Below are 22,076 nucleotides of genomic sequence, written 5' to 3'. Positions count from 1 at the left end.
CAGTGACCTAATAATGACTGAGAAAATGTTTTAGAGGTGAGGAAAGTCCTTACATTTTGATGGAAGATGACAGAACACATCTATTGAAAGGATCTTTATGGCCTTAAAAGTGGTTGTCTTACGGTTTTGCTCCACACAACCCTTTCTAGTGATTTACTAGTGACCATGAGGGTCAGAGTAAAAGGATTTTTTTTCCTTTGCTAATGCTTTGTGTAAAACTAATCGTTTGATTGACAGGAGCTGTGGTAGGTGGGTGGAGTTTCAGTGTGGGTATTATCAGGTACGCACAGGTGAGCATGTTCTTAGGTTTCACTCTTCCCAGGCTTTAGTGGTATTAGAAGAACAGACCTATGAATGTGGATATAGTAGAAAAGGGGCAAAGGGGAAAATCTAGAAATTGCCAAAAAGACGGCCTTTAAATTTTAAATTATATAGACGTTCCATCTAGAAGGAGACTGGCACCAGTATGACTCCCATTCAAGCACTGCAGGATAAGCTACAGTCATGGAAAAGGTTTTGTTCCTGTACCACTGCTGAACAGGAAGAAAGCACCAGAAAGGAAGAGTCTCATGTAAGTACCTAAAGTTTTACATGCTTGTTATGAATCGAAAACATATTTGATTTAATTATCATGACATTTGGTGTGAGCATTGTGCATTACATAAATGCATAAATGAGGCTAGAATTTCCATTTGAATTCAAATGAGCTACCGTCAGTCTTTGGTTTTATGGCATCAGGAGAGGAGGTTTATTTGATTGTCCTTTTTTAGGGTCGAGGAGGAATTCCACTTTGCACTAAGTTATGCTATGCAGTTGGTGGTATTCCATATCAGATGACCAACATTGCCATGGCGTTCTCCTTCCAGATCTTTCTGCTGGACATTGTGCAGGTAAGTGAGGTCCCTAAGCTAGCTTTTGAGTGGAAGCCCAGCATTGTCTAGTGTAGGACTGAAATCAGAATTTCATAGGTGGCGAGCTAGCTTCATTGCCGTTAACAGTGTAGGAACAGTATCATTTATTTTGTGTTGGGGTTCTTACTTTCAGGATCGTAGAAATGTGATTAAAACTGGTTTTCAGTATGTCTTACTGTCAGTATTTGTATTCTGCAAGTACAGCTGCATCATATGGACATGGATATTTAATAAAGCTATAGAATAATAACAGTTACTTAGCCCATTTTTGTGCGCTGTAAGGCTGGACAAGTGTCAGATACGAAGCACTGATCTTAGGAAGCATTGAAAGCTGCTTGACATTCTAATGGTCATTGAGTAGTTTGTTCTGAAGTGACTGTACAGAAACGTACAGGCTCAGAGTTCTTTGCAGGGGTGGTGATTGGAACCATTATTTTTTTTATTATACTTATGACCAATTCTGTACCTTAAAATCATCATGAAACATCTGACATATTCATAAACATTTCTGTAAACTTTCTGTGAGTGACCTACTACTGTGAACATTGCTGACCCACTAAGTTTCTCAAGAACAGAGCATTTCACCCCAAACCACACTTGAATGACTTTGTTTACATCGTAATCATATAATTATGTAGAAAATTGGCAAATCAATGGAATTTCCCTTCAAGATATTAAAGGCTAAGCAGGCTTACATAAAAAAATAATCACGCGTCTAAATATGTGATAGTATGTCTGAATAACGCCATGCTCATGCATTTTATCCCCTCATTGTTACCTGTTGCAACTTAGTTGAAAGTAACTGTGAATAACGAACCTTTTGAAAGAAGGCAAGAGGTCCCCAAACTTTTGAAGGGTAGTATGTTTTCCAGATAAAGACTTAATCTCCTGCTGAAATGACTAAGCCTGTATTGTTTATAAAAAGCTGTTGGCAGCATTTATGCTCTTTATTTGACTTCCTTCACTGGAATATGTAATGGGTCCAGGCCTTTTCATTCCTCTCTCTCTCTCTCTCTCTCTCTCTCTCTCTCTCTCTCTCTCTCTCTCTCTCTCTCTCTCTCTCTCTCTCTCTCTCTCTCTCTCTCTCTCTCTCTCTCTCTCTCTCTCTCTCTCTCTCTCTCTCTCTCTCTCTCTCTCTCTCTCTCTCTCTCTCTCTCTCTCTCTCTCTCTCTCTCTCTCTCTCTCTCTCTCTCTCTCTCTCTCTCTCTCGTTTAGATGGAGCCGCTTTTCGTTTCTCTGATCCTGTTCATAAATCGAGCGTGGGACGCCCTCACTGACCCTTTGGTGGGCTACCTGGTGAGCAGGAGTAGGCGGAGCCCAATAGGAAAGCTGCTTCATTGGTGGGTGGGGTTATAATGGGTGTGTTTTGTGGCCTGATTAAACTCCTTTTAAAGGGCATCGACAGGGATAAGTGATGCCTCAGATTTTCTGGGAAGTCTTTGTTATTAATGCTGTGAAAATTGGTCAGTGCAAACATGAATTAAATAGACCAATACTTGTAAGTGTTTACATTAGTCTTAAGGGCTAACTCCACTGATTATTTTATATCTGTGACATGAACTGTTGTTATAGAGGACTTTCTTGCATTTCTCAGGTCAGTTTTGTCCATGCCGTTGGGCGTTCTCTCTTACGCCCTCCTTTGGTTCATCCCTCACACTGCAGCCAGCTCCTCAGCCACTGTGGCCTGGTACCTCACTGTCAGCTGTCTGTTCGAGACCTTCATGAGTGTATGACCTTCATGCTTCTAATATGAGTTTAGGAGCCAATTTTCCAGGCCCAGATTAAACCTAAATCTAGACTATAAAACATACTTTCAATGGTGATTCATCATTACCAGCTACATTACAAAACTGCCCCTAAGAATCAATGAATAACTTAAAGGGCCTAAAACCTACATTGTCTGTGTTTATGTATCCAAAACGGTCATAATTTATTGTTGCGAGACCATTTCCTAACATCTTTTTCTCCCTGACATACTGTTAAACATACTGTGCTTTGAGGACTAATATACAGCCCTGTGCAAAAGTGTAAGCACCCCTGGTCAATTTATGAGTTTGGTTGAATTCTTTAACACATCCTCTGCGGAGAACATACTTAAATATGACAAATGTTTAGAGTGCAATTTCTTTTTATTTGCTGAATTTTATGTAGTGGGAAAACATTTTCGTTAAATTCAGCAGTAGTTGTGCATTAAAATGTTCAGAAGTGTGATCTGTACAGGATTCACCCAGAAAACCAACAAAACATGTCATTTGACCAGGGGTGCCCAAACACCTTTGCATAGGAATGTATGTCAATGAGCTGTGTTCCAATTGGCTGACACGTATATAATTTAAAACATTTTTTTCTCATTCAAAGAGTGGTGCCGGCTGAAACACACCTTAAAACTTAGACGCGAATACTTGGGGCTAAACTGCTGTAGACAAAATAGGCCGCTATATGTAAATTTGGTGACCTCATAAAAACAGTGAATTAAGATGAGCTGTTTTTGTGCAATGTTTGCATAATACATCATGCTACGTGTTTTTAAAAAGTGAGGTAGTTTTCTGTGATATGAGCCCTGTAACTAAAATGCCTTTATGATCTGCTGCTAGTAATCTTACTGCGGATTGTTCTAACCCAAGCCCTTTATCTGCAGTGTTATCATGTCCCATATACTTCCCTGAACATGTTCCTGGGAGGAAGTGAGAGAGACCGAGATTCAGCCACAGCCTACAGTAAGAACATTTCCCACACTGTGTGATGCTGATCTGGGTTGAAAGTTTAAAAAAAAAAAAAAAAAAAAAGTTCATAAACAAGGAGGTGAGTCTGTGAGACCAGCAAATGGACTTGAGACAGAAGTGATTTACTTGGCAGTCATTAGTGTATTTTAAATTAAATGAATTTATTTGATTAGTTTTATATACTAGAACTGAGGAGAATTATTATAAACTAGACACCAAAAACTGTTTTATTTAATGTTTGCAGGTTTTAGGGAACAATAAGTTATGAAATGATAATGTACCGCAATTATCTAGTTATCATGTTTAGTCATTTTATTATAATTGCTTTTCAATTCTCACTGTTATAAAAGTTTCTATAAACTATCTACAGTGCTGCTCTTCATTCTGGACACACGTAACATTTTTCATTACATGATCCACATTAAATTGTAGCGTACTGTGGTCATATCATCATTTCATACAGCAACACTGCCATTGTTTTTGATGGTTTAGAATCGCCATAGTTTTGCAGTCAGAGTTGCTATATTGAAGAAAAAATTATATGAAATAATGAAGCACACAGTGTGGATCTAAGTATCACAAACGGTTCACCAACAGGCAAAAATCTGTCTTGATGGGATCTTTGCTTTTGAATTGTGATGAATTCTGGCTGTTATTATTTTTATTATATTAATTAAATAATAAATATAAAAGTTTTCTCTGTCATTTTAGAACATATAGCTTTGTTCTGAGGACATCTAACATTTCTTAATATTTATTCACAGCATTTTAGTATCCTGCTAAATTCTGAACAGGTTTGAATGTTTTGCATTTGGAAATTTGCCTCTCTCTCTCTCTCTCTCTCTCTCTCTCTCTCTCTCTCTCTCTCTCTCTCTCTCTCTCTCTCTCTCTCTCTCTCTCTCTCTCTCTCTCTCTCTCTCTCTCTCTCTCTCTCTCTCTCTCTCTCTCTCTCTCTCTCTCTCTCTCTCTCTCTCTCTCTCTCTCTCTCTCTCTCTCTCTCTCTCTCTCTCTCTCTCTCTCTCTCTCTCTCTCTCTCTCTCTCTCTCTCTCTCTGAGGGATGAGTGTGGAGGTGTTGGCGATGCTGTTGGCTGCTGTGATTCAGGGCCAGGTGTTGCGAGTGTATAATTCAGAGAGAGAGAGCTCCTGTGTGAATCTGGATATAAATCACTCCGAGCTCACAAACCCCACGTCCTCTGAGCCCACCGCTCCTCTGCATCTCACGGTATAAGCACTACACGCAATATGACCTCAGTCTAGTAGGCATTAGATAAGCTACAATCACACAGGGGTGGGTGTGAACTACTTTGCCCAAATCTTCCAAAATCAAACTAATCACATTTCCAAGAATAAACACATTTTTATAAGCATCACATAAATCTCAGATCATTTAGGCTCACTGGTCTTTTTGGGTAATAAATAAAATGCATACATTTGCCTGGTGACTCCCTGGTTCCTGTCAACACCACTGTAAAGAAATCTGAGTTGGCAGGTTTCTCTGTAATGAACCTCATTGATTCAATGTAAGCATCTCAAGAACGTTAACATCTCAGTGATTGAATAATGCATAAATTTCATTTAACCCAGACGATGTGTTCTTACTGTAGTCTGTAGAGATGTGCTGTAAATTACTGATTACACAAAAGTATGTTGTTATTTAACACATTATTAATGAGCGTGAAATGTAAATGACATGATTTTTTTTTGTGTGTGTGTTTGCTCATCAGAGAGTTGCCTTCATGACCTCAGCTCTGGTGCTGGGGGCTCTTTTCTTCCTCTGCTGCATGTTGCTGTTTCTGGGTGTGAAAGAGCAAAGTGGCAAGTCTGCTGTTCACTTCATAACGCATGGTGTTAATGAATTTGACGTTAGTTGTTCATTTGCAAACATCTTGGTTCATCACCTTCTACCAAAACATGCGGGAAATCCGCCAGACAAGCTGCATAATCTTCCTGCAGTGCAGGTTCGGGTTCTGCATTAAAGATGGATGTTTATTTCAAGGCGGTCAGGACGGGCAGATTGGCCGGCGCAGGTCGTACCTGAAAGATCTGAAGATGCTGATTGGCCACATCTCGTATCAGCGCCTGGTCCTGGGCTTCCTCTTCTCATCACTTGCCTTCCAGGTCGGGGCATCTACTCATAAATGTTACCAGCAGAAGGTCGCTGTGTCTGAAATGATCTGTCCAGGCTCCGCCCACAAATGCCTTTCGTAACTGTTTACTGTGGCAAGGTTGTGCAAACTTTACAGAGTGTTGGCAAAAGTCTCATTCAGAGGAACTGAGAACATGAGAAGGAGAAGCTGTGGTGAATAACTGCAGCACTTGATTGTGTAAATTTAGTGTTTATTTCTAATAAGATTTTGTATTTGTGGAACAGATCATGTCCATTCCTTTTTTGGTGTAACTGAGTCTTTTTGAGGATAAATATCTGCTTGATGAGCTAAGCAGAAACTTCAGCTGTTTTAACATTGCTAACTTAATTTAACATCATTTCTTACACCACAGGTTCCCAGCTGTAGTGCTGTAGGACCTCCTGCCTCAGGAACCCCGGGTTCACTATTATGTGCTGTCGAATGGCTGAAGATGCATTTAAGGGATTTAGAGGCTACTTTCCCACTTATACTAGCCATCGATGCATCATTCTGCTACCATTGATTTACAATCTGTTAAACACATTCCAGACTTTTAACCGACTTGGACTGAAATCCTTTCTGGAGTGACACTATGCTTTTGCTTATTTTGCTAAAACAAATGAAAGAACACTTTATTTTGTCGCTAACAAGACAATCCTACCACTACCCAGACTTTACCAAAAATTTCAGTAGTGATTGTTACGGTAAAATTTTAGCTTATTTTAGCTTTAACACAACTAAAGGTTTACTTAATTGAAGACGGTATGTTTCTGTAGTGACAAGGTTACACACTGTTTTTTAGACTTTGGGACACATTCAATTCAAAGCAATGGGATCTCACTGTTCCAAACTTATTGTGCATAAATGTTTGTTTCTGTTTTTTGTTTTGTTTTGTTTTTTTACATGTTGTTTTTTTTCTTCCCTATGGGCCTGCTGTTTGAACTAAGAAGTAATAGACTAGTAAAATAATAGAATAATAAAATGGTAATAAACAAATAATAAATACACAAGCAGCATTAGCTCAGACAAGAGAGAACTGAACTTTCACATGCATACAAAATATAGATTATTTGTAATAAATACCCCACTCTAACTTTCAGATGAATTCAGATTTTGATGAGAAACCTCTGGTGTGCTACAGTTTCTCACTGACTGAATGGGATTTTTGTCATTGTTGTGTAAAGCTTGTGCTGCCTGGTAGTGGTTGAGGATGGAGAAAAGATTAGTTAGATCTTTTTTGTATGTAATGCTCTATATGAAGGGACTTGTCTGTGAAGTACACAACAGTAGTACATGGTTGGTGGCATGAAATATCACCAGATTAGGCTGACATAAGCTTGTTTTGTACTTGAAATAATTCAGAATGGTGGGAAATGTTTAACTTTTTTTTTGAGTGGACAATTGAAAAGTCAAGGGAGTGTATTTTGTTTTGGGGTAAAAAAATGGCTTTGTGCTCCATTGTTGTGTGCCTTGTATTAATATTGTTTACAAAACCTTTTACTTTTCTCTATTTTATTATTAAGTCTATTATATTTGCACTGATCTTCATGTCAAAGTGCCACCACTATGGACCGTTGGCTCCTCCTCAGTGTTGGCCCAAAGGTCACCAGAGGGAGATTGTGGGCCAGTGGTTGAGAAACCCTGTTAATGCATCTTAATTATTTAAAATGAAGCCACTGCCTGAACAAATAACCAAATGACCAGATTCACTAGAGAATATAGCCTTAAATCTAAACATCAGTAAATTAACTTTGACTCGTTTTGGAACTGTCCCCTTCTAGATGTCTTTAGGAAACTTTGCTTTGTTCTGCATTCACGTGGCAGGATTGGGGGCTCAGTTCCAGAATCTCATGCTGGCTATATTGGTGAGTGCTGTAAAAAGAAACGTTCATTTATACATTTTTGTTTTGGTATTTATTCAGTTTCTAATAAGGCAGTCAAGACTAGATTTTCAAAAAATGTGTTGAATATGATTTGAGGTCTTCATTGGGACTATGAGGAAGCAGGCTATATCTACAGGGCTATGAAAAAGTATTTGCCCCTTGCCTGATTTCTTCTGTTTTTGCTAAATTCACTTTTAAATCTTTCAGATCATGCAGCTGTTTTTAACAAAAGTAAACAAAGTGCAGCTTTTAAATGCTTTTATTTCAGCTACATCGGAGGGATTTTGAGCATGAACTGCCTATTTGAGATCTTAAGAATCTTAATAGGAATCATGTCAGGACTTTGACTCGGCCACTCCAAACCCTTAATTTTGTTTCTTGTGAGCCATTCAGAGATGGAACTGACAGGAGCACATTCTCCTTCAAGATTTTCCGTTTAAAAAATACAGTTCATGGTTACATTTAGTTATGAAAAGTCATTCAGGTCCTGCAAAAGCAAAGCAGCCCAAGACCATCACACTATGACAACCAAGTTTGAGAGTTTGTATGGTGTTCTTATGGTGGAGGAATGTGGTGTTAGCTTTACAACAGGTGTAACAAGACCCATGTCTTCCAGAAAGTTCCACCTTTTACTAATCCGTGCAGATTATTATTGCAAAAATCTTGGGGCTCATCTAGATGCTTTTGGCAAATGTGTGAAGAGCCTTTGTGTTCTTTTTGGTCAGCAGGAGTTTGCACCTAAATGGAGGCAAGTGAGCCCTGTAGTTCTTTAGATGCTTGTCTAGGATCTTTTGTGACCTCCTGGATGAATCGTCTTGGAGAAATTTGTGGCCTGCAAATCCAGGGAAGGTTCACCACTGTACCAGGTTTTCTCCATTTGTGGATAATGGATGTCACTGTGGTTCACTGAAGTCCCACAACATTGTAACCAGACTTGTATATTTCAAAGACTTTGTGTCTGAATCTCTTTAGAATGTGGCACATGTGCTGCTTTTTGAGACCTTCTAGTCTGCTTCACGTTGCCAGACAAGTTCTGTTTGTGATGTTTAGATTCAAAAGGTCTGGCAGTAATCATGCCTGGGTGTGGCTAGTGAAATTGAACCCAGTGGACAATTAAATTTTGTTAACTGGCTGAATTAGTAGCTAAGGGGCAGTAGTTTTTCACTTAGGCACAGGTAGGGCCGAACAGCATTTTTCCTTAATTAAATGAAATCATCATTTAAAAATAGCTTTTTTGTGTTTTACTTGGATTATCTTTGTCTAATATTAAAAGTAGTTTGATCTGGAATGCGTTTCATTGAGGATATGCACATCATTCCAAGTAGTCTGAAGCTTAAAGCTTTGCTCACATGAGTGTGATTCTTGTTTGTTTTGCTCCACAAATAGGTTGCAGCTGCTGTATCTGTGCCTTTGTGGCAAATGATTCTGGTGAGGCTGGGAAAGAAGAGCACACTGTTTATCGGCCTACCTGTAAGTTCACACTTTCTCAACCTTCTGCAATGTTGATGGTCATAACAACTGTGAAGAAAACTGTAAAGTTAGTGGTTCTGATATTATGAAATGATTATGGAAGTTGAAAAAAGTATGTATTTGTAAGCATAAACAATGAACTTGGTATGTGAAAAAATATTTAGACACTATATTAAAATATCTATATGTAAAGGTATTGGATATTAATGCACAAAAAAAAGTTCTAAAAAGGAATACTGCAAAACGTGCAATTTGAACCTGGTGTCATCAGTCATGGAGAAGGTGAAGGAGTGTCCTGAAGTTTTCAGCAACAACATTGTTAAACATCACTAGAATGAAAAAAGCTACAGTGTCCTTAAACATCCCTGTCAGTACAGTCGGTTTGATAATTAACAAGTGGAAAGTTCAGAAAACCACAACTAAAGCCAGCAGTCAGTCAAAAAGAGTAGTAGGATGAGCTGAAAGCAGAAGGAACAACAGTTACACAGAGAGCAATAAGCACAGCACCGCAAACATCTCTGTTTCTACACTACACATAAAACTCCTCTGCTAGAAAAGAAACACAGAGAGGCACGTCCAAAATTTGCACCAAGAATTTGCATCCGCTCAGATGAAACAAATAGAGAAATATTTGGCCGTAGTTCAGCTTGACATGTTGGGAGAAAGAAGGGTTGCTTATGTGATCCCTGGAGAACACCACTCATAGTGAAGCATGGAGGTGGGAGCATCATGATATGGGCTGCTTCTCTGCAAACAGTACTGTAGCATTAAATGTCTTCAAAGTAAACGTGAATGGAGTGACATGCTGGGACATATTAGAAGGGAATTTAATATTATCTGGCAAAAAGCTTAACCTAGAACATGACGTTTCTTTCCCAAACAGCTGGCCGAATCAACTCCAGACTGGTTTCTAAAAAAGGTGAAGGTGCTTGCACTTAACTCCTGCCTTGAATCCCATTGAAAATGCATGGAGGATTCTAAAATTGAGTCTGCATTCATGTGGCAGTCATGAGTCCAGCAGATCTGAAGACTGTGTGCCAAGAGGGATGGGCCAAAATTGATGGAATGTTGGAAAAAAGCTTTACTAAAATTACCACTTGCTGTAGAAGTCCCAACGTAATTGCCATTAATGACTTTATTTTGTTATTAATTTGTAGTGTCTGAATACTTTTGGTTTTTAAAATGTATCTTTGTTTACTGTTACTTGTTCCACTCACTGTAGAGGTGACTTTGACAGTTATCAGCTGTATGTTAGATGCAGAAGACAGAAATTAGTACTGAAAAAAGCCAAAGTGGTTATGATGATGATCATTGTGATTTAAAAACCATTTTTGTATGTTTTATCATAAATCTCTGCTGTTTGTTTCTGTCCTTCAACAGCTCCTCATCCCTGCTCTGATCGTCTTTGTGTCCGTGACGGAGAACTTTCCAGTGTATGTGGTCGTGTGTGTTCTGGTTGGGGCCAGTGTAGCTACACTGTTCTTGTTACCATGGTGAGTAAAGCCAAGACCTAGATCTGTCTGCTTTAGTCCTATTCATCTCTTGTAAACAGGGCAGGACTACTATAGAGGCATCCACATCCATAATGTACCACTTGTGTTATCCATATAGGCTATCTTGGATGGATTTCAAATTTGATGTTGTTGCCTTCACTTTTATAGTTTGGTTATAGACTAGGAATGCAGAATTGCATTGAATTGTATTGACGCATCATGATGTTTAGATCCATGACGGTCTATTAGCATTAGGGGTGCGGGGAAAAATCAATTGTCGGTCGTAAATGATTCTGAATCGATTCACAAATGTCAAAAATCAATTTTCTAAATATTTAATTTATACCATAATGTTGGTATAGAAACTTGGAAGTGGGTAAGTGCAGCGCCCAGACAGTCTGTGGCAGCACATAACAAAACAGGATGAGCGAGAAATCCAACCAGCTCCCACTGCATTAAAAGCCAGGTTAGATCAGGAGCCACAATCCAAATGTTAAGAAGAGCCATTTTGTCCTTTCAGCAATGTCTCAGTATGTCTCAGTATGTGCTAATGTCCTAGTATATGCTGAAAATAAATATGAATTAAAACACACTTACTTTGCTCTGCTTTCAGCATTAGCTCAGCTATAGCTGCTTTCCTCCCATCTCCGCCAGAAAAGTTTTCCTCAGAAGTAGAGCAGCTTACTGTAAAATGTCTCATCGTTCGGCTGTTTTACGAGGCTGAAGTCGCTTCTCATTCTCCAGATTCTTTTTCGAATTTTTCCATTACACCTTAATGTATGTGCGGCACCATTTAAGGTGGAATGGGGAAATTCGAAAAAACTTTAGTGTTTGACAGTGTCTTGCAGATATAACGTTCCAGGAAACCAACTGCGCTGCTCATAAATGCAAATAAGTCAGTTTGTCTCCAAATGTTCATCTTAAATCTCTTTTGTCTTTTCATAGCTACTGGCTTAGTGAAACTACACTGCTATGGAACCTGCAGTCTTCAGTCGTTGAGTACCAGGGCTTTCGCTCTGTGTTGCGCACTTTGGAGCTGAGATTCAGCATCCAGTCTCGAAAATACTTTACTGACACTGTGAACCCTGACTCTCTACAACGAGACCAAAACAGGGGTTATAAAATCACTGAATTAAATGGGTAGGGCAGCTGTAACATGTGCTGCACGGACATCAACTGCCACTGGATCTTATGTCACCCTAACAGCGCGTTTTATCACAGATGAGTGGTAGCAGCATCTCAAACAAGAGCATTGAATGAGAGCCTTCAAAATCCCTTCCATTTGATTAATTAATAAAAGAGATTGGAAGTAAATGCAATATGGATCATTACAAATACTTTGCTTTAAAACTACCGAGTCATCACACAGTGAGAAATCCAGTCTATGATGCACTGAATCATTTTCTAAAGATTTGTAGTTGAACAGAATCGTCAGATTATACTACCATAAATATCAGTAACTTCTTGCATATGTTTGTCAGGTCCATGCTGCCGGATGTGGTAGATGATTTTACACTGCAGAACCCCTGCTGTACAGACCTGGAGCCCCTGTTCTTCTCATGCTCTTGCTTCTGTAACAAGCTCGGTGGAGGGCTATCTGCTGGCATCTCCACCATGACACTACAGTGAGTCATCTCTCTCATCTCCCACGCTCTACAGCACTGTACCAGACTTTAGCACTGTCTTAAAGGGACACTGTTTTTTCAAATGCCAATGTTGGGTAATTTATCACAGCATGATGAAAAGAAAAAATTTGAAATGTATGAATAAATACTCATTCATAATTTCTGTGATGTGATATAGCCCAGAACTAAACAGACCAAGACCAAACATTGAATTTCAAAAGAAAGATAGATTATATATAATAAGAAAAATGTAAAGAGTCAAATGGATGAAGACAGAGAAAAGTAATCTCAGCAGGTTAACATGCATCATGAAAATCAGCAGGCAAAAAAGAAGGGGAGAGGGAGACAGAGGGAGAGAGAGGGATAGGGTGAGGGCACCCACAGCACCCATAGTTTTATGCAAGTTGTATATACACAGTTGTTTAGTGAAGAAAATGGTTCTATAACATTAACTCTCAAAGAACGCTTTGCATCATGAATGGGTTCATCAGATCGATGAAGAGTAGGCCTGTCACGATAACAACATTTTCAGAACGATATATTGTCCCAGAAATTATTGCGATAAACGATAATATTGTCATTTTAAAGTGCCATTATAGAATTTTTTCTTGCTTCTGGGCTCCCAAAGGAGCTTTAAGACAATGTGCCACAATAATAATATAGTAGCATAATAATACAATTACACCACTTTAACGTGAAATGAACTTTTTTATTATTAAGCACAGACATTTGGCTTCCAATATGAAAATATTTTAATATCCCAAATAAATAAAACAAATAAAATACAACCACACTTGGGCTCTGTGGATTCTGAGAAAATTGCACAAAATATTAAACAGACCTTTATAACAAAATAAACTCTTTAACAAAAAGTGCAAAAGAATGGCATCGCAACATTAAGTAACAACATAAATATTAAAGTAACATTTACATTAATTCAACTTTTTTAAACTCTGAACATAACAAAGGTACTTGGAGTCTCTCTTATCTGATCATATATGTATATGCTATAAATCACAGTGATACGAATCACAAATTCACAAAAAGTTTGTAAATGTTTGCTTTTCGACCGGATTTAACGGCAGCATCTCTTTGGCTATATAGCGAGTTACACTATCTGTGAGTGTGCGCCATTTTGCGCTATCGCGTTTGTATTTACACTGCCGAGCAAAGGCATCCGAGAGAGCAGCACTGCGTGACTTTCTGAAATCTAACGTAGTTGCGGTTTATTCTCATGTAAACAAATTTGCGCGGAAACCCAATGGCCAATTATCGACATCGGCAAAAATGATCGCGGTTAAAAAAATTATCGTACGATAAGTCGATAATGTAATTATCGCGACAGGCCTAATGAAGAGTGTGTTTTATGTGGTTCTATATAGAACCAAAAAGGGTTTTTGTTAGAGGCTTGACATCACAATAATAGGAGAACCCTTTTTGGTGCTATATACAGGGTATTTTCTCAGCATACACAATTTGTTTGAGGTGACCCCAGAAATAAGTCCATAAAAAAATATAAAAAAATAAAACGGTGTCCTGTGACTTTTTACTGACCCCGTAGAACCATCTACCACACATTCTTCATCAATCTGAAGCACCATGTAAATGATGCATGCTAAAGGGATCTTTAAGTGTTCATGATTCTGTATAGAACCACTTTAGGACCATTGAGGAACCATCATTTTTGTTTATGGTTCGACATGGAAGCATCTAAGAGTGTAAAATAGAGAATCTAGATATACAATTGCTGTTTGATCATTATTATAACAGTTTTGATTTGAAGATACTTGGATTGGCTCACAAAGCTAACTCAACAGTGTCATTGATGAGGTTCATTCAACAAATACAAGCTGTATTTTGAAGCCTAGGCTGCAGCCGAGGTAGTATGGGTTCTCTGTAGGATTGTCTTATGAACACTCCTCCTTATTAGCCAACTGGTCACATTAGGATCAGTCCTAATGAGGCTGTGTGGTGTCATGAAGACACATTCAAGGATGTGGACAACTTACATTTTAAAACAATGGCTTTGTTTTTCATAATTTTCATGGTGCTTTTTTTGGTTTTGTTTTTTTGCCATTTGTGCGCAGAGAACTGTGGGTAACCTTAGGCCTGCAGCCTACGCTTTGGAACGTAGCTATAGTGTCCCTCACGCTTATCCTAATGATGTCAGCAAGAGTGGCTCTCAGTCAGGCCCAAGGCCTTCAAGGTTCCATAATGATCACCTTTTACCAAGTTCTACAATGATGGAAATATCTGGTTCTACCTCCTGTACCATAGACCACCACTAGTCACAGCATCCGTCTCGTGTCATGACCCTCACAGAGACACAAAAAGTTAAAGAACTATATTCTTAGATGCAAGAAATATATTCTTAAAATACAGGGTGAGTCAAAAGTCACAGGACAGTTTAATTTTTTATGCTGTCACAAGCCTCGACAATGTGGTGCTGAAGGTGGTGTTTGTTGCGTATTTTCTCAGCATACACAATTTGTCACGATTGGCCCCTCCCAGTCCTGTCCATGTGTTCGTGTTGTGTTTTGGTTTAGCCCATGTGTTCTTTGTTTTGGTTTTGTAGTCCAGCCCCCTTGTTTACTGACTCCGCCACTGATTGTTCCCACCTGTGTTTCCACCTGTCTTGTGATCCCTTGTTGGCCCTGTTGTATTTAAGCCCTGTGTTTGCCCTTTGTCTTGACTGGTCTTTGTTTGAATTGTCTGAACTGTCTGAATATGGTGGATGTATTGTATACTCGTGGTATTTGGTGTTGGATTCAGTGTTCGTTTCGTCATGTCTGTCCCTCCTGTTCTCCGTGTTGGATGTTTGAAACTGGACTGTCTAGACTATGAACCTGGATTTGCCCTTAATAAACGCCACTTACCTCAGCACATGCGTCCGCCTCCTCGCTCCCAACTGTTACAGGTTGGGATGACCCCAGAGATTAAAGTCGATAATAAAAAATAAAATAAAATGAAACTGTCCTGTGACTTTTGACTCACCCTGTATATTCTGTATTAAAAAGATTCAAATTTGATTATGGGTTATGACCTACATTCATCCAATTTCATCCACATGTGAGAGATTGATGTTCTGTCACTTTCATAAGGAAACAAGATTTTTTAGATTGTTTAACAAGATTTTGCTACAAGTTGCGCAGACATTAAGAACAGCATAACTCTAAAAGCCTTCTATTACCTTCTCCCATAAAAGTACATGGTTCTATAATAACATTGACCATATTTTTCTCTCTCAAGGCAAATGAACACTTATATACACTCCTACATGATAATGAGAAAGCAGTTTGTGTAATTTTCACAGAACCTCTAAGAGGCAGTCTGAATGAATTTGCATGTAAATCTCAGTGTCAGCATTGCTGTAATGACCTTCATGTGTTTTGATCCTCCAAGCCTGACTGGTTATAAAACAGGAGCGTGTATCCCTGGTGAAGGAGTCGTCACAGCACTGCGCTTGCTTTTGGCTCCTGTACCGATTGTCCTACTGCTGGTGGGCTTGATCTTCTTCTATCTGTACCCCATCAACGAAACGCGCCGCCAGCAGATCCAACATGACCTGGAACGAATAAGGTAGATCTGATTACATTAGTGTCACAGCTTGCATTATAATGGAAGGGCAGCATGGAAGTGTCTGAAGTGGGTCTATTAAGAAGGTCTGCATCCCATCACTGTGATTCCCAGAGTTTTGACATATTGTAAGGTCAACCGGAAATCAAAATTGACCCTTTAAACCTGGTAATTGAGCACAATCTTTTGTTAAAATGTAAAGACTTTAATGTCTAAAACATCTTTTGATTTGTGATATCAATGTGATCTATTAACTATATTAACTAGTACATTTCACCTCCATCACCCACCACCACCACCTATCACTGAGTAAAAGTGATCAGCTAGCTTAGAGATCCTCCCTGATACTGTGTTTCCTTCAGAAATGTAGTATGGAATGAAAACAGCACCACTTGAATGTTTTCTTTGTTGCGGTATAGTTGGCTACACAGCATAAAAACAAAGATGCCCTCCTCATATGTCCCTTCTGAAAAATTCTAACTTAGAATTTTTATTTAATCTTTGTCACATTTATGTAACCTCCATAGCTTGGACAATATAAATATAGACTCTCTGTGACCACAAGACAACATTTGAAGAAATGAAAGGGAAGAAGGGAAATGTTTATAATGTCTTGTGGAATCTGTGCGACGAAGAAATGAGGCTGTTTTGAGAGGAAAGGAAAGCCCTATCCTGTCTTAGCATAGTCTTCCTAATGTGTGTGTGTGTGTGTGTGTGTGTGTGTGTGTGTGTGTGTGTGTGTGTGTGTGTGTGTGTGTCTAAAATACAGGACAATGGACCTCATTCCCAAATCATTCCTAAGAAGAAACTTCTTACAGTTTTCATTAAGATTCTGACATTCACCAGTGTTTTCTTATTTGGGGTTTGTTCTTGGGGAAGAACAGAATCTACACGAATCTACACACTCGAGCACAAAGATGAGAAGAGTTCCGTGGTTTAAGAACTGTCCATAAATCTGACATGGACTTTTTCTTAGAATCTTTCTCGAGAACAAATTTAAAGTATGAAGATTTTGGTGAATGAGGCCCAATGTTTTTGTCCTTTCTTAGATAACAGGTGGGTACGGGAATGATCTGAAATATGCAGTAACCCTTGTTTAAATGAAGACAAGAGCCTAATGTAAAATTGGTTTACAGTATATGAAGGTTCTTTAAACCTTTAAAAGCTTCGTCACACTCAAATCTGATGTTTAAACGTAGTTCGTTTCAGTACCTTTTTAGTTTATATAATTGCTTTCTGCTCTTCTTGTCTGTGCAGATCCAGGGCCAAAAGGGAAGAAGTGGACACCGGAAGGCAGCAGAGCAGCCCACAGCACAGGCCCAAGAGGAGCATCTTCCACTCAAACACTAACATAACATCTCTTGGCACAAAAAAATCTGATCCTTCATCTTCTGCTCGAGAGCACTGTAACAGAATCACTCCATACAGTCATAGTTCCACTAGGTCAGCCTGCAGTTTAGAGCAACGGTTTGATAAACCCAGCTCAAAGAGCGATATTCCTGCATCTCAGCACAGCACTCGCCAGTCTGCACTGAAATGTTACGAGACACGCTGTAAGAAGGCCAAAGTTACATGGGTGTGAATTCATCCGATTTGTCTTCAGCATGCTGCGCTCATTTTTGTGTGTGTGAGAATAGTATGGAATGACTCTAGATAACTGTGGATCTGTGGCCTTCCAGGTCCAGAGGTGAATGTGTCTGATGTCGGCCAGTGGTCAAAAGTATGTAACCAGTGCTTTTATCAATATAAAACCAGTTTGGTCACTGATAAGTGTATAAACTGATTCCAATATCCTTGTCCTTTGCAATTTTACAACTTTCGGATAATTAATAGGACACTAGAAATGTGTATAGTTAAAAAATAACAAACTAAGAATTCTCGAGAATGATATACAGGACTGCAGATGATTATAAAATGACTGAGAAATCTGGTATAGTGTCAGGAATTGTAGAATGATAAAAAAAATTAACACCAGAATTCATCATATTTCAAGAGTGGGATTCAGAGTCGAGGCAAATAACCTCACAAAGGTATGAATGTAAATAGATTATTACCGTATATTATTCACAATTTAATTCCCTTCTGTTCACAGAATACTTGATGTCTTAGTAAGCATTTAAAACACTGTTGTTGAGTTTGAAATATATTTAAATCCATATTGTAAAGGTTAGTATCTAAATGCTTAGAACAGACTTTTTGGGACACCTTGTGTGATACAGTGCTGTAAACACAATCAGGGTCATAGTTATGATTCATTTAGGTTAGATTTACTCAGAACCGTATATGCATGCATGAAACTAAAACCAGTCAGAATACAACGTGTTCACCGAGTGCTGAAACTTTCCACTTGAACATGTACTGAAGAGCTTAAGTGGAAATTGCACTGATTTGAGTGGTTTGATGTAAAACCTTACAGACTGATGTCTTTATGGTGATAGGAACCAGGAGTCCTGATGTCTACAAGACAAATACAGCCTTTTTATTTACTGTTCAAAACCAACAGTGAACCTACTCTTGCCTTCTGAGTTTACATGTATAATGTTGATGACATTAAAGTAGCAGTAAATCTGAGGGTACTGCATGTACCTCTCCACCATGAACGGATTAAAAATACACTTTAGGCCAAATCGTGATCAGCTATCATAAAACAATGTCTCAGGCATCAAGCAACATATTTATAACTATTTTGTGTAATAACTCTGAGGGAGCTTTTAGAGGTGTTAAGCTCTTCAGATGTCTGGTTCCTATCACCACCACTGTGAACAAATCCGACTCTGTAAGTTCCTCTAGATTGGAGCGTTTCACACCAAACCACTCCGAGTGGCTTTTTTCCACATCTAAACTGTTAACTATGTAGAAATTTTGAACAATTGGTGGAGATCTCCTTTAAGGTAAAAAAAGGCCAAAATGCACTTAGTGTTTTTATACAGTAAAATACATGTAATGTTTTTCTGGCACATACAAAGATGCCTGTCTGAATAATTAAAATAAACCTGAATGATTTGTTATGATGTTACTGAAGTATTTTTTAAATAAATCAACAGTGACCAAATTCTCACAACCATAGGTAGCACTGTAAGAAGATGCTGCCTGATGCCTGGAACAGCGTATTAAGTTGTGAGGCAAGGATTGGCATAAAATGTGTTTTAAAGCCACTTATGGCGGAGGGATACTTGTAAGCCACAGCGAGGCAAGTTTTCTTTCCCAAAGAAAACTTATTTTTCTAGATTTATGCTGTCACGATTATCGATAACATGCAAAAATATTAGAACACATGTAGGTTCACTGGTGGTTTTGAGTAGTAAATAAAATAGCAGCTTTTCTGTGTGCATCATGACCCCTGGCTCTCATCACCACCACTGTAAAAAAAAAAAAAAAAACCACCTTGGCAGGTTTATTGGTTCTACAAATGAACCGGTTCATATCGGACCACTCTGAGTGACTTTGTTTTAGGACGATATACTGCGTGTGGGATCACTTTCCACCTGGACATTTAATTAAAAAGTGAGTATAATCAGTCCTGTTTAATTGAATTTAGTGCAATTTAACTGTGCTAAATGCTGAATACGAGTAATCGGGTTCATAGTTTTTGATGGTGTTTTTAAAACGTTGCCCATCAGATGTCAGAAAAATAAACATGACCCATCGCATATCGTAAAAAACATCGCCCATCTCTACTCTGCTTAAACCTCAATGACCGAATTATACGGGAATTTTGACAACCCGGTAAAATTCCCCTGTAAAAGCGGTAGCGGTTTCAGAGCCGCTCTGATTCGGCTTGAACATTTCCAGTCCTGTTTTGTTTTGAAAGATGCGGACAGATTTAGTTTGCACCGCACTGGCGGAGCAGCGCCGCTAGGGGCAGCAGATGCCTGTAAGTGGGCGATTCTGGGGCACAGGCAGAACCTGTATGTCTAGAATCACAATTACTGGATTGTACAGCGCGCATTTCGTGCAGAGACCCGGGAGGAGAGAAGCGAACAACGAGCCAGGATGGGAGTCGAGGTCGAAACGATAACTCCTGGAGACGGTAAAACACCCCAAAGGGCCTTATATAATCTTTCGAAACGACACTTGACTTTGTTCCGTCCACGTTTGGTCTCTTTTGGTCAAAATGTTTCCGTTTCTCCGCAATTTTCACCACACGGGCTGCCGAAGCTAGCAGTAGCCGAGCCGCTAAACGCTAGCTAGCAGTCAGTGGAATTAGCACAATAAACTGCTTCTTTATTTCTTATCTCCCTTTTAGGAAGCACATTTCCCAAGAAAGGACAGACGTGCGTCGTGCACTATGTCGGTAAGTGGGAAAAAAAAATCGGCTTCATTCGTCTTGCTCAAAAGTGTGTTAGCTAATGGGTCGAGATAGCAAAGCTGGCTAGCCTAAATTCAGTTAGCCCCAAGGCTAATCCGGGCAGGATGCTCCATTAACAATAGGCCATTCTCGCAGCCTGCGGGACTGCGGTGCAGCTGGATTTAAAGGAATGTTTAGCTAAATAATATTAAGAATTTGTGTCAGTTTGTCGAGGGGAAAAAAAACGGGAACAGGGGGCAATTCATCCGCTGTAACACGCCTCAGCAGTAAGTGCTAGCTGGCTGTTGTGAAAGACTGAGTCGACACCTTGCTTGTGTGTGTTAACGCCGCTCCGTGGGTGTGAGCGGCGAGCTATCACGATTTAACGTTGGATAACTTGCGTGATGGAACAGGCCGTAAAATGTGAGGATAACGTTAGGAGCTCGTATTTGCGATGACGCCGCCCATTCCGAGTAGAAACGCTATAAGCTGCCTTTCTGACATTCTTCCAGGATTGGTTTACGGTAGTCTAACTGCAGTGTGTAGGCTTCATCAAATATGCCCATTTTTGATTAAGGGTACTATGTCAAACCTCATTTGACAGGGTCGCTGACGGACGGACGCAAGTTCGACTCCTCTCGGGACCGAGGCAAACCCTTCAAATTCAAGATTGGCAAGCAGGAAGTGATCCGTGGTTGGGATGAAGGAGTGGCCCAGGTATCCAGATTATTGTTAGTGAAAACCCTTCAGAGGTCTTCGACCTCATGATCTCAAATCCCCGTTTTCTAAACGCGCTCGTTCTCCAGCCCTGTGCGCAGCATCGCCCTTCGAGTCTGTCTAATTTGATAGGGACGCTCTGTCTCTCCTGTTCCACTGCTCTTCTACATTACTCTCATTAAATGGACATGGAGCAGGAGCAGTGCCACTGCACTGATATCCATCTGTGTTTCTGTCTGAGCGCAGAACATGACTCAGAGATCTTCTCTTGTTTTGTAGATGAGTGTAGGACAGCGTGCCAAGCTGACCTGCACTCCGGACTTTGCCTATGGGAGCAAAGGTCACCCTGGCATCATCCCTCCCAACGCCACCCTCATATTTGATGTGGAGCTTATCGGCTTGGAGTAGAAGCTTTGCCGTTTGACTCAGGTTTTTCCCTATTTGTTCTTTCAGGGTGAGTGTGGCAGCATATTGTAATGTCTTGTAGTGTGTCTGACCTTTTTGGTTAATTTTTTTTTTAATATGTGGACCATGTTTATTAAGCTTAACTTCATGATCAAAAATATTTTTATGAAAATATTAATAAACCTGAAAATGATCACAGCTCAGACAGCCTAATTTTGGAGTAACTGTGTGGTGATAATTTCTGTGTAACGTAGCCCATAGTTTCTTCAGGTGCAGGGATCATTTTAATAGCTTGGCGTTAATTCCTCAAAGAGATTACTCTTGTCCTGGACAAGCTCATGGCTTAACTGTCCTGCAGGGTTTATTTAACGGGCTTTTGGATTAGACTGTCTAATCCTTATTGATGCGTTTTCTGTAACATAGTTTAATACGTCTCGAGCTCTTTCTGACTGTTTTTTTTCTCTCATTCCTTTTGCAGGTCGACCTTTTTGGGGAACATGGCCTCCAGCACATGATCCCTGAAAGGGGCTAGTGTTGATAGCTACACCACTTAGCTTAGCTCTGTAATCCATGTGTATATTTTATTTTTTTTTTTTATTATTCCTGTTCCTGTTTTTTTTATTACGCCTTTCCTGTTAGACATGGCCGTTGGTATGCTCTCACCCACTGGATGTTCACTATGAACCCCCTTTCCCCCCCTTTCTGCGTTTTCTTTTTTGGTATATGATTTCTGCATTATAAACATGATCACTGCACAGGGCTTTGGCTGAGCTGGTAGTCTGTACTCTGGTGGGGAAATTTGGATAATTATGAAACAATACTACTTGAAAATAAACATTGTTTATAAAAGGACAGACC

The 22,076-nt window shown here is 39.4% G+C and overlaps 2 protein-coding genes across 3 annotated transcripts; both read left to right on the top strand.

The window, feature by feature from the left end:
* The first annotated feature begins 466 nt into the window (after positions 1 to 466).
* Positions 467 to 17,429, top strand: mfsd2al2 (major facilitator superfamily domain containing 2a-like 2). Its single transcript, XM_017696451.2, has 14 exons — positions 467 to 571; positions 771 to 890; positions 2,127 to 2,251; positions 2,506 to 2,638; positions 3,550 to 3,628; positions 4,691 to 4,857; positions 5,360 to 5,458; positions 5,640 to 5,753; positions 7,543 to 7,626; positions 9,031 to 9,114; positions 10,495 to 10,607; positions 12,089 to 12,232; positions 15,635 to 15,811; positions 17,066 to 17,429. Exons 1-14 carry the CDS (start codon positions 467 to 469, stop codon positions 17,388 to 17,390), a joined length of 1,869 nt encoding a protein of 622 aa, XP_017551940.1. The 3' UTR covers positions 17,391 to 17,429.
* Positions 17,430 to 19,679: 2,250 nt separating this feature from the next.
* fkbp1aa (FKBP prolyl isomerase 1Aa) lies at positions 19,680 to 22,072 on the top strand. 2 transcript variants are annotated; one of them, XM_017696450.2, is made up of 5 exons: positions 19,680 to 19,838; positions 20,055 to 20,102; positions 20,701 to 20,813; positions 21,093 to 21,242; positions 21,697 to 22,072. In XM_017696450.2, the coding sequence occupies exons 1-4, from the start codon at positions 19,802 to 19,804 to the stop codon at positions 21,219 to 21,221; spliced, it is 327 nt and encodes a 108-aa protein (XP_017551939.1). In that variant the 5' UTR covers positions 19,680 to 19,801; the 3' UTR covers positions 21,222 to 21,242; positions 21,697 to 22,072. The 2 variants fall into 2 exon arrangements, with proteins under 2 accessions (XP_017551939.1, XP_017551938.1); XM_017696449.2 differs by having other exon boundaries at positions 21,093 to 21,267.
* The last annotated feature ends 4 nt before the right edge of the window (positions 22,073 to 22,076 follow it).

This window comes from Pygocentrus nattereri, chromosome 29 (genome assembly GCF_015220715.1).
Source record: "Pygocentrus nattereri isolate fPygNat1 chromosome 29, fPygNat1.pri, whole genome shotgun sequence".
NCBI classification, from domain to species: Eukaryota; Metazoa; Chordata; class Actinopteri; order Characiformes; family Serrasalmidae; genus Pygocentrus; species Pygocentrus nattereri.
The sequence above is the reverse complement of the archived record's forward strand: the minus strand, read 5'-3'. Positions and strand labels throughout refer to the sequence as shown.

Coding starts and splice junctions, on each gene's coding strand:
- mfsd2al2 (XM_017696451.2), top strand. CDS start 467: ATGACTCCCATTCAAGCACTGCAGGATAAGCTACAGTCATGGAAAAGG. Junction 2,639..3,549: donor TGTTCGAGACCTTCATGAGT/GTATGACCTTCA, acceptor CTTTATCTGCAG/TGTTATCATGTCCCATATAC. Junction 4,858..5,359: donor CCGCTCCTCTGCATCTCACG/GTATAAGCACTA, acceptor TTTGCTCATCAG/AGAGTTGCCTTCATGACCTC.
- fkbp1aa (XM_017696450.2), top strand. CDS start 19,802: ATGGGAGTCGAGGTCGAAACGATAACTCCTGGAGACG. Junction 19,839..20,054: donor AACGATAACTCCTGGAGACG/GTAAAACACCCC, acceptor TCTCCCTTTTAG/GAAGCACATTTCCCAAGAAA. Junction 20,103..20,700: donor GTGCGTCGTGCACTATGTCG/GTAAGTGGGAAA, acceptor CTCATTTGACAG/GGTCGCTGACGGACGGACGC.